At 40.3% G+C, this 16,889-nt stretch overlaps 1 protein-coding gene and 1 long non-coding RNA gene across 6 annotated transcripts; one reads left to right on the forward strand and one right to left on the reverse strand.

The window, feature by feature from the left end:
* Window positions 1-6,892, forward strand: LOC120286641. 5 transcript variants are annotated; one of them, XR_005545297.1, is made up of 7 exons: window positions 2-220; window positions 321-551; window positions 4,101-4,618; window positions 4,940-5,047; window positions 5,164-5,262; window positions 5,443-5,631; window positions 6,202-6,892. It is a non-coding gene; the product is annotated as an uncharacterized LOC120286641 (long non-coding RNA). The 5 variants fall into 5 exon arrangements; XR_005545296.1 differs by having other exon boundaries at window positions 1-220; window positions 4,101-5,047; XR_005545295.1 differs by having other exon boundaries at window positions 4,940-5,262.
* A 930-nt stretch (window positions 6,893-7,822) lies between these two features.
* On the reverse strand, window positions 7,823-13,998 carry LOC120287521 (TMV resistance protein N-like). Its single transcript, XM_039300335.1, has 4 exons — window positions 12,841-13,998; window positions 11,447-12,517; window positions 8,490-9,377; window positions 7,823-8,082 (listed from the first exon to the last, which is right to left on the reverse strand). Exons 1-4 carry the CDS (start codon window positions 13,996-13,998, stop codon window positions 7,969-7,971), a joined length of 3,231 nt encoding a protein of 1,076 aa, XP_039156269.1. The 3' UTR covers window positions 7,823-7,968.
* Between the last annotated feature and the right edge of the window lie 2,891 nt (window positions 13,999-16,889).

Genomic DNA, 16,889 nt, shown 5'->3' on the forward strand with positions numbered 1-16,889 from the left:
AACCTAATCGACAAACGGGGAAAACAGGAGAGCATAGCAGCAGCTTCGGCAATTAGGGGTCTGACCGTCCATGGCAAAGCTTGAGGATCTCTCGCTGCTGCAACCATCACAAGGCAGTCGGACTCGATTATAAGAGAAGCCGTGGTCTTATCGGCGTTCTGCAAGTGATGTAGGGCGATACTCAGTGCCTGGACTTCCACCAGCAACGCCGAAGAAGCAGGTACTATTTTTGTGAAACCTTCAATCATATTTCCATTGTGATCGCAACAAATATATGCGACTGATCCGGTGGCGCTTCCTGGCTGAAATGCCCCATCTAGATTGATCTTCAGGACTCCTGGGTCAGGGGGCCTCCACGATGTGCCGGGATCGGGATCTCTTCAAGCTGAACCAACCACATGAACAGGAGCTGAGATTATGTTAGCCATTCGAACTTGGGCAACTGCGGCATCAACAACATGAAGAGGATCAAGAGTCTGCTGGCAGAAGATGAATCTATTACACGATTTCCAAATTTGCCATAAAAAGTGTGGCTAAAAACTCCTAACCAGGTAAGGCTTTCTCTTTATCAGAAAGATTAGTAATCCAATCCTCTATGCGGTGAATATCTATGGGTAAAATAGGAGCATTGATCTGGGGTGAGACCAAACTTGTGAGGTCCATGGACATAATAAAAATAAATGTTCCAAAGTTTCTGGTTGTTGAGTTGAACAAAGGGAACAGATAGGATCAGCACTAATTTTTCTGCGGAATAGGTTGTCCTTAGTGGGCAAGGCATTCTGGTATAAAGACCAAAGGAAATTTTTAATTTTGGGAGTGATATGGAGTTTCCAAATTTTAATCTCAACATCAAAGAGATGTTCTAGTAAAGGCCTATTCCATAGGTTAGTTTCTGGGTCAATCAGATCAGCGACTCTCTCAGGTTCATCTGCAGCAGCTATTCCTCTTATTTTACCTGTAGGAAGCCAACGGTCTTCTTGAATCTTGATACTAGTTCCATCTCCGACCGACCATTGAATCTTTGATAAAATAGAATCCCGTCCAACTAGTATGCTCTGCCAACCCCAGGAAGATCGAGTACCCTTCGAGGCAGTTAAGAAGTCCTGAGAATGGAAATACAGACCTTTAAAGAGTTTTGCCCATAAAGAAGTAGGTTGGTGTATCAATTGCTAGGCCTGTTTGCTCAACATAGCTTTATTAAAAGCGACTAGATCTCGAAATCGAGTCCTCCCAATTCCTTCTTGATCTTCAGTATTTCCCAATTCTTCCAATGTATTCCTGACTTTCGGCTATCATTTTGCCACAAAAAAACGTGCAATCTTTTTTTCAATAGACTTACAAAGCGAAACAGGGATTTTGAAAATTGACATAGCGTACTGTGGGATTGCCCATACAACACTTTTTATAAGAATCTCCTTACCACCTTTAGAAATGAGACTTTCTTTCCATCCATCAAGTTTGGTGTTGACTTTCCCAATAATCCACGCAAACATTTCACGTTTGGATCTTCCCTAGTCCGACGGGATACCTAGGTATTTACCCGTTTTTGCCAACACCGGGATTCTAATTTCCTGTGCCAGGCTTGCCTTAAGGCTTTCAGGGCAATCTTTACTGAAGAAGATGCTCGACTTATTTATATTGATTGCCTGTCCCGTAGCAAGACAATACTGATTTAGGATGTTGGCTAGTTCTTGGCATTCCTGTACTAACCCATCTAGGAAAAATATAGCGTCATCGACAAAAAACAAATGAGTCAGAGTTGGACACCACCTGTTTAGCTAGATACCCTTAAGGTTTCCCGTTTGGAGAGCTTGATGGATGAGAGTAGTCAGCACATTCGCCAACAAGATAAAAAGATAAGGGGATAGAGGATCTCCTTGTCAAATTCCGCACGTTGGGTGGAAGTAATTCAGCCGTTCCCCATTAAACTTGACACTTATGGAAACGGTAGTGATGCACTGCATGACCCACTATACCCAAGTGGAAAGAAATCCAATCCTAAATAGATAGTCTTTAAGAAAATCCTATTCAACACGATCATATGCCTTTTTCATGTCCATTTTGACAACAGCCTAAAACTTTCTCTTTCTAGTTCTCGTCTTTAGTTGATGTAGAACCTCCTGCACAATTAAAATGTTGTCCTGTATTTAATGGCCGCTTACAAATGCACTTTGTTCCATAGAAATGAGATTAGGAAGAAAATGTTTCAATCGGTTGGCGAGCACCTTGGAGATTATTTTGTTGGCATAATTACAAAGACTAATGGGTCAGTACTGATCGAGGCATTCTAGGTTAGGAACTTTTGGTATGAGTGTGATATTGGTTCGGTTTAGTTTTGGGGGCATGCTACCAGATTGAAAAAATAGCTTCATCGATGAATAGACTTCGTCTTCTAATATATCCCAGTGATGTTGGAAAAAGAGACCATTAAAGCCATCAAGACCTGGGGCTTGAGTTTTCCCCAGCCGGAACGCTGCTAGTTGCACTTCCTCTCGGGTTACCTCTGAAATTAGTTGATCATTCATCGCAGTGGTCACAACACAGTCACAGTTATCCAAAATCGGTCCATAATTGCGATAGCCTTATGTTTTATGGAGCTTGGAAAAGAAATCCATCATCATTTCCTTGAGAAGGCAATCATCTCTAACCCATCTTTGATTATCATCTAGTAGCATTCTGATTCTATTTCTATTTCTACGTTGAATGGTAGTGGCATGAAAAAACTTAGGGGGTGCATGACAAACCAGAATTTCTGTTCCAGAAACAATTTTTCTATTCCAGACCTGTTTCTGGAATAGAAATCCGTTTGATAAACTTATTCCGTTTTTCTATTTCTGAATAAATTTTTGTTCCAGAAATAGATTTGGAATAGAAATCAGAAGTAGAAATTTTCTACTTCTCTATTTCTAGAACATAAATCAGAAATAATTTCTCCATGAAATTTTCTACTGAGATGAATATGTTTAGAAAAAGTATTGCCAATAAGATGATAATGGATCATAATATGCCGGAGATTCCATGAAATCGTGTTTTCAACTTTTGTAACGTATTTCTATTATTTTGTATTTAGGGATTTCCAATCTTTGATTTTGTAATGTGATACTGTATTTGATGATTCCTATTTCAATTCTTGTAATGTGATGTTCTACTTGAGGATTTCCCTTATTTGTAATGGTCCTTTATGACAAGCTCTATTACACTTCGTAAAATTCGCCGATTTTGTAAAATTTACCGCAAATTGCCCAATACACTTCTTTGTGTTTTTTTCTAAAACGATTGCTCGATATCGTAAACCGTGGCGGCAATCGACATGACACACTAGCATGAAGGGGATTAGAATATGGTTGCCCACCTTCATTCTACTAGAGTTTTGGGAACCTTCTATCATGCTCAAGAGTAATGCATATTGATTTCTTTTTTCTATTTTATGGAGACTATTGATAAGTATATCGTTTGACCGTAATTGCCTATCTAGGTGGATGCTAAAGAATTTTATGTGAAAATTTAGAAAATTTGATATAACAACACTTACTTTGTATTTTTTTTTTTTCAAACAAGGGAGACTTTAAAAAAAAAAAAACTCTTATTTTGTATTTGGGTCAATGAGTTCATAAGCATATAAAATTTGTAAAAATGGACATCTCATTTGCTCTAAAAAAGAAAATTTTGTTTTAAGAAATAGAAATTTTATACTGTTATCAAACAAATTTCTATTTTTGAAACAAAAATTTTGTATCGTTATCAAACAGATTTTTTTTGCTCAGAAACTCATCCAGAAATAGAAATAGAAAAATATATTTCTATTCTAGAACTATTTTTGGAACAGAATGGTTGTCATGCGCGCCCTTAGTATTTTTATCACCCCACCGAAGCCAATTTATCCTAGAGCGCATAGCCCAGTACTATTCCTCCTACTGCCAAGTATTGTGTAGCTTCTCTTTCAACTTAGTGACTAGTTATTTATCACGGGATCTATGGGTCTGATTTGTTAACAACTGTAGCTGCTGATGTAAAATTGCTATCTGTTCATTAGCTTGAGAGAATGTGACTTTACTCCACTTCAAAAGAGCCCAACTAACCTGTTTTAATTTGGATGGCAGGTTATTGCCCATGGCTGGAGCTGAAGACCAAGCCGTTTCGATGATATCCCAACAGGCCTGTTCCTGCAGCCAATAAGCTTCGAACTTGAAAGTCTTGCCTTTACTAGGCAGTCTTGCTTCAGTATTAAGCACCAAGGGACTGTGGTCCGAACCTACTGCTGGTAAAGCGAAGACTTCAGCCTCAGGAAAAAAGATTCTCCAGTTCCAGTTGCAAAGAACCCTGTCCAATCTTTCTTTAACCAGGTCATCCCCCTCTCGGTGATTCATCCAAGTAAACGCACAGCCGTTGCTTTCGATATCCATCAGTGCACAATCGTGTAGAACTTCTCTAAATGACTGCATTCGGGAAAAATCAAGGGATCTCTTATCTATCTTCTCCCAAGGATAGATTATTTCATTGAAGTCCCCTGCACAAACCTAAGGTAAAGAGTTGGCGGCCGCAATTCATCGAAGGGCTGTCCATAAGGGTTGGCGTGAGTGAAGAGTTGCTAATGCATGTACACAAGTCAATCGCATAGGTATTCCTCTCCCTATCTTTGTACATAGAGCATCGATAAAGTCTTGAGTAGTTAGTTCCACCCGTATAGATAAATGAGACTGCCAAAACATGGCCAAACCTCCAGCTATGCCTACTGGATTAATTACATGGGAGTTAGAAAATTGAAGTCTTCTCTGAATTCTTGAAAGAACTACCTCTCTATTCTTTGTTTCCATCAAAAAGATCACATCCGGCTTCTCTTTGGCCACTAGGGCCTTTAGGGCTTGAACTGTCAGGGGAGAGCCAAATCCCTGACAGTTCCAGCTTAGGATTTTCATTTTGTTACCGATGACTTTTTCAGGCAAGCCACCTCAGCCCAGTTCCTTACTTCATCGACCATGAGGACAGGAGTTTCCAGTAGTTGAGTTTCTTCAAAACACTCAGAACCATGAGAACACAAGTCATAAGGGTTGTACCTCTTGAGTTTTTTTGTTGTCCCTGTTTTAGTGATTATACGAGAGGGTTTCACTTTCTTGGTATTCATAGCTGCTACAACTCTATCTTGAGTTCCTTTTGGCATGACAGGTGCTAGAATCAATACTCCACCAGATATAGCCGTCATTCGATTAGGGAAAGCGTTACAATTATGCTGAGGAATTAAAGCTGTGACTTCTTCAACAATAGGTAGGTTTTGTTTCAGTGGCATACTTGTGTCCATTGCTGTGACAGAAATATGTGTGTCCTTTTCAAGAGGGGCCTGTTGGATACCCTTCATTTTTTATGCGACAGGGATCAAATCGGTAGTCACAACTTTCCCTTTCTTTGGTCCATCCTGACAACCTGCCCTTTCTGCGACTACTTCAGGAGGAGACAGAGCAAGTACTTTGGAGATCATGAAAGGAGGAGTTTCTGGAATAACTTCATCAGAGTCGTCAGAGGGAAGCTTTCCTTCATAGAACATCTGCCAGTACGGACTGTATTCCTTAACTTCAGCACGCAACCATTGACTGAAAGCCATCTTCTCCTTGCCTGCCATCTTAGCTTCAGTCAAAGGTATGTCCTGACAGTACATTGCGTGGTGCCCTATGTATCCGCATGAATAACAGAAGTGAGGAAGCCGTTCATAGTGGAAATCTAACCATAGTGCTTTTCCATCGATACGAACCAAGTGCCCTGGTTGCAAAGGATCGCTTAAGTTAATTTCAACCCTAACACGACCACTTTTAAAGTTGGTCCGTCCTTAGTATCAACCCTGACCTCCTGCATTCTCCCTATGCGTTTAACAGCCTTGCCTAACATTTTATCTGTGTACCACTCTAGTGGGAGGCCAAAAACTTGAACCCGGATTGCACATTTGGAAAAATCATAACAATGGAGGGGAGTTTTTGGCTTCCAAGGCTGAAAAATCACCAAATGACTAGAGAACAGCCACGGACCGCCATCTTGTACCCTTTGTTTTTCACTTTCTAATTCAAATTTAGCCACATAGATGCTTGTTTCCTATTGGGTGATCTCCACTTGAGTTGTGCGCCAAACGCGCTTCATTGTATTTTGAAATGCTTGAAAGTTGATAGAGGTATTTGAGACAATCTTACCGATTAATATCCTCTTGCATTCCTCAAGTTTTTCCAGGGATGGTGAGTCTTCCCATATCTCAATTTCCTGCTCGGACCATAAACGGCCCAATCTGTTGCAAAGAGCAGCAAGGCGTGATGTCTGTTCCTGATCGAGAAAGTCCATAATTGAAGTCCCAAGTCAGAATTCAGAGGATATGTGCAAGGATGTCGACATGCAAAGGTATACTTGAAGACTGGAAGGACATGGACAAGGATACAGTTTGGGAAATTGGGCAAACAGGCAAAGAGCGGAGCTTCAGGTGAGAAATAAAAAGACAACCGAGTTGATCATTGATAGAAATGGAAAGTACCGATGACCCAGAGACAATAGCGGATAAGACAAAGAGAGAGTCATCGCAGCAGAGAATTGGGTTTCACTGGGCGGATTTCACAAAAGAAAAGCCAAATTCCATTGACGAAAGAGTCATCGCAGAGAAAGAAAGGAAAACGGGATGGTTGAAAATGAGAAAAGGTTGTGATCGATAATTAGGATTTAATCAAACCAAATGAAAACTACCATTGTTGGTAGAGGGAAGCTCTGCATGTCAAGAGAGAGGGAAAATCCTCACTTTTTAGCCTAATTGTACATGAGATTGAATATGTTAATTCATTTCCTAATGAGGATAACGACACAAATAGTTCCTAAAATTTAGCTCAATAGATAATGTAGTCCTTGAATTATATGAAAATATTCAATACTGTCATTTCATTATTTTAAGTCCAGGAATAATATTGAATATTTTCATATAGTTCATAGATTAATTTGAAGATGCATAAAAAATTTAAAGATCATATCGAACAAATTAAAAATTCAAGAAAGACATTATAAATTGTACTAAAGTTTATGAACCACATTGAACAAATTAAAAGTTTGTAAATCACATTGCATATTGATCAAAGTTTATGGACCATTTGTGTTATTTTCCCTTCTTAATCCCAATGAGATGGACCTGTTTTTGTTTATATACTATAAAGACAAGTAAGAGTGTTGGCAACGAAATTATCTTATAGGATGGACAAGAAGCCTTGACTAATTGGGCCTGCCTTCACAGACAAAGTGGAGTCGGTCATAATGTGATCAACAATGAAAAAGCAAGAAGAAGAATTGTGGGAATTTCTTGTTTGCCCAAAAGGCAAAGGACGAAGGATTTGGTCTAGAAAAGGAACATTAGTACTGTTTTTATGGTTTTTGAGTGTCATAGAGTGTTTAACCGATGAGTCTCAAACAATATCAGCAAAGACATATTCATGAAGCATGTTTCTACGCGCGGGGAAATTTCGACATAATTAGATGCATACATGGAGAATTAGAATTGATTAACAAGTAAGATCCAAACTAGTATGTGATATAAATAGGGGCACTTGCACACCATAGTCATTTTATGGAGGGAAAAGAAAAGAGGGAATTAACATCTGAACTATCGAAAAGGAAAATAATAGAAACTGATAAGAACCGAAAGAGATGAGAAACTAAGGTCGCTTCGCCAATAAGCTCTTGAGACCGGAAGGATAGGGCATCAACAATCTTTCGGCTGCTAGCCATAGTCATCTCGCCGCATGTTTTGAAGGAAAAAAAGAAGCCAAGTACACCATTTTGTTCCATCACCTCACCTCCTCTTCGTCCTCTTCATCAATGCCCTCTTTCTTGTCCTCATTGTTGCCATTGCATTCGCCTTTGCCTTTGCCTTTCGCCTTCCTCCTTATTGTCATTGTCCACAACATGAACCCGCGAAGGCCCACGAGATAACCACAGAACCTCTTGCGCATTGTCGTCCTAGTAGCCGTCATCAACCTCGCTGTTGTAGTCACCCTCGTCACCAGCTTTATCGCTATTGTCTTTCGTGTCTTCATCGTATTCATTGTTGTTGTAGTCATCACCGTCATCTTGCTAAGATTTGAAATTATCATGTTCAAGGTGGATTAAACATCTTAAGAAGAAAAGGTCAGAATTCCCAAATATCATATTACTTTACATGAATCCCTAGTTTGAACACCCAAACTCAAGCAACTAACAAGAATCAACATAATCTCTTAATTCTATCCAAATTGATTTATAGAGAATATTGACGTGACTTTTTCCTGGCAATTAGTTGGTACTCGGATTTGGAGAAAGTAGGGTAAAGCAAAGGATAGAGATGTGCAGAAAGCCCTTCTTTTGATTTAAACCCGACAGTTAATAGATGCAGCAAGCTTGCAATTAACTATCCCTAGATTTAATTTCAGCTTTTCAAAAAATTCACACGAGTTTTGAACAAAGAACAGTCAGTTGAGTTTTAGTTTGTTGTCGTCTCTTACCTCTTGTTCGCCTTCTTCATCATCCCTCTCCTCATCCTCATCCTTGCCCTCATCGTCATTGCCGTCACCATAGCTATAGCTATAGCCGTCACCTTCGCCTTCCTCATTGAAATCGTCATTCTCGACGTTATCATCTACGGAACCAACCGGTGAAGGCCCTCGAGATGATTGAGAAAGCTCACGCATAATGTTGTCCTCATCATCCTCACCGTCATTGTCCTCGTCCTCATCATCCTTGCTATGGCTGTTGCCATCACTTTCGTATTGACCTTCCTCGTCGACATCATCATTCTCATCGTTACCATCCACGGAACCAACTAGAGAAGGCCCGCTAGACAAATGTGAAAGCCGATGCACATTGTTGTCCTCGTCATCCTCACCATCATCATCCTCGTCCTCGTCGTCCTTGCTATGGCTGCTGATGTTGCCTTCCCATTGACCTTCCTCGACAACATTGTCGTTCTCATCATTACCGTCCACAGAACCAACTAGAGAAGGCCCGTCAGACGAATGCAAAAGCTCATGTACATTGTTGTCCTCGTCATCCTCACCGTTATCATTCTCGTCCTCGTTGTCCTTGCTATCACTATTGCCATCACCTTCACATTGACCTTCCTTGTCGACACCCTCGTTCTTATCATTATTGCCCATGGAACAAACCGGCGAAGGCCTGCCCGATGAATGCACATTCTCATCATCTTCGCTATCGTCATCCTCATTGTCCACATGCACATGGTTGTCGTCATCATCCTCCTCCTTGCCATCATCATCATCATCTATATTCACATGGTTGTCATCGTCGTCATCCTCCTTGCCACTGTCCTCGCTATTGTCATCCTCCCTGCCATCGACCTTGTCACCATCCTCATGCTTGTCACTATCATCTTGCTGAGAGAGGGAGGTTCAAAAGTATCATATCTAATGTGGATTAAACATCTTAAAGAAGATGATAGATTTCCCAAATATCATATGACTATAATCCTAAGTTTGAACACCCAAACGCAAGCGCCAAACAAGAATCAACATAAAGGGATTCCCTACAATTAATCCCCCTAAAAATGCTTTATAAAGCATCTATTGAACTTATGTCTATTAGAATCAAGCAACATTCACATATTCACATATCTTCATTCCCTCAAAATGAAGAAAATAAGGAAGATCTGATTCTGGAGACAAATGAAGAAAAGAAGGAAATCTGATTCTGGAGACAAAAGTGAATATTTGCAACGATCAAATACTGGTATGATAGTTGTCGAAAATGGGTCAAGTTGGTGTCATAGCTTGTTGTGTTAACCCTCAACAAAGATGGTGGCCGAGGATGTTGCTCGCTTGATTAATGGCTGGTAGGTTGTTTATGGCAATAAGGGTGCCAGCACCATTAGACACATACAAGGGTTGGCAAGCCCTCGTTTGCTAGCGACGAGGACCGACAGCCCTCACTGATACGCAACGAGGGTCGCAAGCCCTCGCCGATGCAACCCAACAGTCTTACCTTCTTTTTCAAAATATATACATATATATATATATATATATATATATATTAGCTTTGTAATTCTTTTAATTCTTATCCTCTTTTCTTTTACCTTCTTTTTTTCCCCTAATTTTTATCTTCTTTTTAAATAAAAAAAATTATAGCCGATTTGCACTGAGGAAAGCTTAGTGAGACACCACACTACTGTGAACACACCATACTTAAGCAAACTCAGAGGATGGATGAATATAACTCCACTAGAGAGAGCTCACTCTTTACTCTACAATTTTGGCCATGAATACAGTATAGCCATCAATATCAATTGATTGTAGTAATATGAGGAAATGCGGTTAAGCAAGTTGCTTATCACACTAGATTGAGAAGTTGTAATTGCCCTATTTATGCTCATGTGAAAGATGGCACTCAAGCAAGGAGATACATATTCCTAAACTATGCATTGGCACCAGAGACACAAGATATGGCACAAGTATGAGTTTTTAGCTAGAGTTATGATAAGCGAAGATGTTACCTTTGACGAGTTTGCTCTATCTTATAATAGGAGAGAGCAACCAATTGTAAATAAAGATCTAAGTGGTGTACACATAAATAAGTGGAGTTGCAAAAAGAGAAAACGTTAGCAGATTGTCGATGAAGTGATAGATTTTGTAGATTTTTTTAATATACTAAAAAGAACATGTAAAACGTTAATCATGACAATTAGATTCTAAATAGGAATAGGAAAAATAGAATAAGAAAGAATGGAGCCATCACTTTGTAATTGAATGATGGAGGGAAAATCCTTATAAGGTAAATAGGGTGGATTTAGTTATATTTGGGGTAAAAATAGCACCAACTTTGTTTTAGGTTCTCTGTGAGTTTTAGTTTAAGAAAAACAATACCAGAGAATGCAATATTGAGTAAGGATTGGGTGGAATCGAAGGTTGGAATCAAGAGATTATTTTTATGTTAGAATCTCCTAGTTTGCAATGGATCTATCATTGTTATACTTCCCGTGGATCTAGATCACTGTTTGAACTAAGCTACGCAAATTGTGGTGTTAATCTATTTCTTATTTAATTTTCCAGTATCTTGTGATTTTGGTAAATTGCATGATCCTATTGCAAATATTGATTTTAACAAGTGGAAAAGGAAGACATAAAGTTTCATCCTCCATTTTTTAAGGTAAAAATAGGCTCAACGTCATTGAGTAATTGTGATAGCACAAAATGAACCAAAAGCACAAATAGGAAGAAGGAGAGTATGAATTCTCAAATGGTGAGTGATGTAAGATACCTGGCCTCATTTCCGAAGTTGACACACATATAGCAGATGAAAATTTCTAGTAAGATGGGGATTTTTTATGTGATTATCCCTGGTTGCACATTTTAGAATTATTTTTTGTCCCTCTTCACTAGAATAGAACAGAAATAGAAAGGGAATAAAGCAAAAGAAACGGTGATGATCCATAAATAGAAAGGAGGCACACCTGTTCCAATAGAAGATCCCTTGTTTCTATTTTTGTTTCATAGTCGTAAAGAGTTGTTTCAAGCTTTAAGCCCAACGCTCGTGCTGGGGCATTCAGAATCTTCTCTCTGTAAGACTCCCAAGTGATGCTTGAATCATCTGGACCAATGTCCAATAACTCCCCACAATCCCTCATTTGAATCTGGCACTCCTTTGGTTTTTTTGAGCTTGATACATCAATCATCCTTTCCATTGATCTGCACCTATAAACTTTCAACTGCTCCAAATGCTCTAATTCGTCCACGCCCTCTACAACTTGCAGGCTCTCACACTCTACAATACCTAACCGCGTCAAGTTCTTCAAATTTGACAAACCGCCTATCCTTTTTAATGAAGTGCACCCTTCGACAGAAAATACTCCCAATGATTTGAACATACAAGCAAATTGAATCTCCTCTAGCTTTGGGCACCTCAACAGCTGGAATACTTGAAGCATCTTTAGTAAGCTTGAGACAATGGACACTTTCCTCCCACCATTAGTCAACTTGGTAGCTTGTAGCTCATTACACCCTAGCTCCTCCGATGGATTAACAAACCTCTCTAAAGATCTGCAGTCCTCAATACATAATTCCTCCAGCGATATTAAGGCACCGAGAAATTGAACTTCGACTAGCTCAGTGCAAGAAGACACCTCAGCTTCTCTCAGTTTTCTTAAACCTGATGGAAAGGATAATCTTTTGACAAGTTCACACATTCTGATAGTCAACTTTTCCAATTGAGGAAGCCCATCTAGTTGTACTTGTTTCACTTGAATGCGATCGAGCTCTAGAACTATCAAGCTTGACGGAAGTTGTTCGAGGGATTCAAAGTCTAATCCATACATGGTAAGTTTTTTTAGGAGAGAAAGGGAGCCCAACTCTGTAGGCTGCGCGCGGACATTTAAAAGGCACAAGTGCTGCTTCCTCAATTTGGATAACCTCCCTATCCACTGTAGGTCACAAGCTTTAATTATATTTGATGTGGCCTTAGATTCAGAACCATCAGATAGAAGTAGTTCAACTAGATTAGTAAGATTTGAGAGGTTAGGCACGGTCTGCAATGAACTAGATCGCAACCGTAGAGTGGTCAAACTTTTAGGGAGCTCCGGCAACTCTTGGAGCTTATGACAATGCTCTAAGTCCAGTGTTTGGAGGCGACGAAGCTCGCTCATTGTACTGGGCACTTTCACAATCGGTGTGGATGATACATTGAGAGATGACAAGCTTGATAGTCTTCCAATGGAATCTTGTAATACTTTTTTATTATACTTTTTTATTCCATTGAAGAGAAGAAAAAATGGAACATAAGAGTAGCTCTCATTTTAGAAAGACGAATCCTCAATTATGAACACAGTATTAAATTTGGTCACCACATTACCTCTATTGATCTTAATTCGTGAATGATGTCATCTGGAGCCCACAACCTGGAACGCTCTTGATTAGCAATTGTCCTTCCAAGATCTCTAAATTGATCATGCATCCAAAACTTATTTTCGTCTAAAACCTTTATAGTGCATTTGTTAATAAGGACATCAATAGCATACTCTGGGCTAAACCCACAGTCTTTCCACACAAAGAATGGATTAGTCTTATCTTTATCAATGAAAAAGCATGCAATATCGAGGAATATCTGCTGCTGATCCATTTCTAAGGCATCATAAGTAATCCTTAGCTTTCCCAAGACATCGCTAGTAGGTGTTTTTCTTAGCTTCTCTAGCATCTCTTGCCATATTTTTTCCTCTTTCTGAAGAAAAAGCAATGAACCTATTGCTCGAAGAGCTGAAGGTAGTCCATCCGTAGTAGAGACAATGTCTTTTGAAGTGTCATATAGTTTGTCTGGAGGAAAGTCAGCATCAAATGCATGCCTACTAAAAAGTTGAAGTGCGTCTTTGTCGCTTAACACCTCCATTTCATAAGGCACAATTTCATACTTCAATCCCCTAATTTTTATAACACTTTTGTCCCTAGTGGTAACAAGTATCCTAGTACCATTGTACAGAGAATCAATTCCAATAAGGTATTCGATTTGGTTTCCCTCATCAACATCATCCAATACAACTAGTACCTTCTTGTTGCAAATTGTTTCTCTAATCGTATTGATTCCATAATCAATGTTATCAATGTTGCGAGCCACTCTAGAATTAGAGATATCATATAGCAATTGTTCTTGCAACTTGACTAAGCCCTTGGTTTTTGTTGTTTCCCTTACACCATCAAGAAAGCTACAGTTTTTCCCAAAGCGAGGACATAGTTGGTTATAGATGATCTTGGTAAGTGTTGATTTACCGATGCCACTCATCCCATAAATTCCAATAACCCGCACACCACCGGATTGGATGTCCAATAAACCATTTATGGCTGCTATTCGATCCTCCATTCCAACTAAATCTCTAGTCACTTTTCTTTGTCTTGTCTTGAGCCTAACCACAACCTCCACAACAACAGCCTCAATAAGATCCCCATCGCTACAACAAAGTTGAACAGTTTCAATTGTGAAGAGGCAACAAATTCGTTTAATTGCATGTTGACCAACCATCTACTAAGTTAGGTTGGGAACATGAGGTTAAAACTATTCTAGAGGGAAAATTCTCGTTAAAAAGAACCAAAAAGGAGTATATAAATAGCGGTTCTTATTCAAATATCAAATAATTATTTGTTGAATCCCTTTCATAGATCAATTTCATAAACTAATCAGTTAAGTGATGAAGCCAGGAATCTCATGTTGACACTTTCTTATTGCATGTGAGAAATAACACAACGTAAGAGACCAATATAAAAGTAGTGCAAGCAAAAGGTACTTTTGCGTTTTACCGACATAATAATACTAAACTAAACAGCACTAAGTTCTGTAAGTTCATTTTATTTGAATGTTCATCGTGTTCAAAGACACTAAACTTTAACTCTACCTTATTATTTCACTTATACACACGCACGCATGTGTCACGGTCTGTGAATCCTCCCGTACTCGTGACACTTGTGAGTGGTGCTTGGGATTATCGAGTGAAGAGTGAGGAGGCAGAAGGGACGAACACAACTGGTACATGGGAGTGGCGTCAGGACGGTTGGTGCTAGGAGTTATAGGATAAAAGGATTATATCACTTAGAAGCTCTGAAGGCGAGGTTGGCCTCCTGTGCACAAACTGGTCGGAAGCTGATGCCGCTCTCCTGACGAGGCCATGGCAGACTTAAACCAATTGTTATGCCTAAAGAAAGCCACTGTCTCACTCGATGGACTAGACGCCCGAGCGAAGCTGGGCGTGGTGGGATCTCGTACAAAGAAGCATTCACCATATTGTTCGTGGAACATCTATAGAAAGAAGGCTGGCCTAGCAAATTCCACTCGCTAGGCGCCGCACAAGTCGTTCCAAGGCCAAGGAATCTTTCAGCCCGTGACAAGTGGTATCAGAGTAGGAATCTCTCCAGTAAGTGAGCGAGTCGGAGAATCGGGCTCCACGCTCCAGTGCAGGTCAAACAGATAAGTCCTAGTGGGACCGGTCCTAGTGGGTGGAGAGGAATCTGCCGAGGCCAAAAGATGCCTAAACTTAGCGGGGCTCTCAGCTCCTAGGATAACAATGGGTACTAGGACGAGTCGATTTTTCGCCAAGCGGATAGCGAGTCTGAGAAGAACTAAATTCTTACTGAATGGGGATAATGTTCCTGGATCAATTGGTGAATACGAAGAAGAGGTATACTGCTGCGTTTTCAACAAGGAAAGAACCTCCATTTGGTTTGCTGGGGTCAAGATGCTGGTTAGGCTAAAATAGTGCTGCCAAAAGATGCAGTTGGCGAAAAATGCCACACTTGCCAAAGAAAGTGCAGGTGACCAAGAAGGGCCGAGTGGCTGAGATCAAAAGAGACTACCGATGGAGCAAAGCCTGTTTTGTTGGGCAAGCGTAACCATTCGATGTGAAATCCCAAAAGTGGTACATCAATGATTAAGCGACGCAAGGAAGCGACAGAACAGATCGCAACGAGAGCGTTGCAAACTGAGTGGGGGAGAATGTCATGGTCCGTGAATCCTCCTGTACTCGTGACACTTGTGAGTAGCACTTGGGGTTATCGAGTGAAGAGTGAGGAGGCAGAAGGGACAAACACAACTGGTTCGTGGGAGTGGCGTCAAGACGATTGGTGCTAGGAGTTCTAGGATAGAATAATTATATCACTTAGGAGCTCTAAAGGCGGAGTTGACCTCCCGTGCACAAACTGGTCGGGAGCTGATGCCGCTCTCTTGATGAGGCCATGGCAAACCGAAATTAGTTGTTGTGCCTAAAGAAAACTGATGTCTCACTCGATGGACTAAACGCCCGAACGAAGCTGGGCGTGATTGGATCTCGTACGAAGAAGCATTCACCATATTGTTTGTGGAACAGCTATAGAAGGAAGGCTAGCCTGGCGAATTCCGCTCGCTAGGCGTTGCACGGGTCATTCCAAGGCCAAGGAATCTCTCGGCCCGTGACACCTGCATGCACGTGGCACGCTCTCGTGTGAGGTTTACCCAGCAGTTTACTTTTCATGATCACTCTACCTAGTAGCCATACACGTTACCACATGTCTATATATATATATATAAAGACACACACACATTTGTCGTCGTCATCATGAGACAACTAGTTTTGGGGTGTTGAGAGGCAACTAGAATTATCCAACGAAAAATGGCACGAAACAAACGGGACTGGACCAAGACCAATTACGTTACCCTAAAAACTTCAAGAACATGATGAATTTACAAACCTTAACATCCATTACCAGTTTAAGTTGAAGAAACAGAGAAAGAGAAATGTTTGATTATTAAAGGAATTAATGTACCCGAAGCCTTAATATTTGTCACGAAAGTATAATTGAGTGTTAAAACTTTCAAAATATGCAATCAATTATTAAAATGTCAAATTGATACAATCAAATTGTTCCTTTAGCTCTATCCATGTTAATGGATGGAAACTAATGACCTGTCATTAGAAAATAGGCTGAGAAACTAACAAATAAATGAATAAATGAAGGGGCACGAAGAACGGTGGAAAGAAATCTCGCTTGCTCCCATCCCCAGTAACTTTTTTCTCCAATCTGATCATTTGTTGATTCTTCTTTAAAACTTTCCATGGTTTCTTTAAATTGAGTTCTTGAGACAGGAGTTTGAAATACTACATGGAAACTCTACTGGCCATGGCCGTGAGCTCGAAGGTGCTCCAACCACCATGGCCGAACGACCAAACTCAATGAAGCTTGAGCGACCGTAGCCCCGAGCTTGACGAAATTCCAGCCGTCACGGCAACACTCGATGAAGTTCAAGCGGTCAATGGAGTTCTCAATGGTGGCTAAGGTCGAACAACCTCAAATTGAAGGTCGTATGACCTCAGATATGAGGTTTCACGCTGAGTTTGTGCCCCAAACTCAAGCCCGGGTCTTTCCGTGCGTGGTGATGTGCTGCAT

The sequence above is a fragment of the Eucalyptus grandis genome, chromosome 8, assembly GCF_016545825.1.
Source record: "Eucalyptus grandis isolate ANBG69807.140 chromosome 8, ASM1654582v1, whole genome shotgun sequence".
In the NCBI taxonomy this organism is placed as follows: domain Eukaryota; kingdom Viridiplantae; phylum Streptophyta; class Magnoliopsida; order Myrtales; family Myrtaceae; genus Eucalyptus; species Eucalyptus grandis.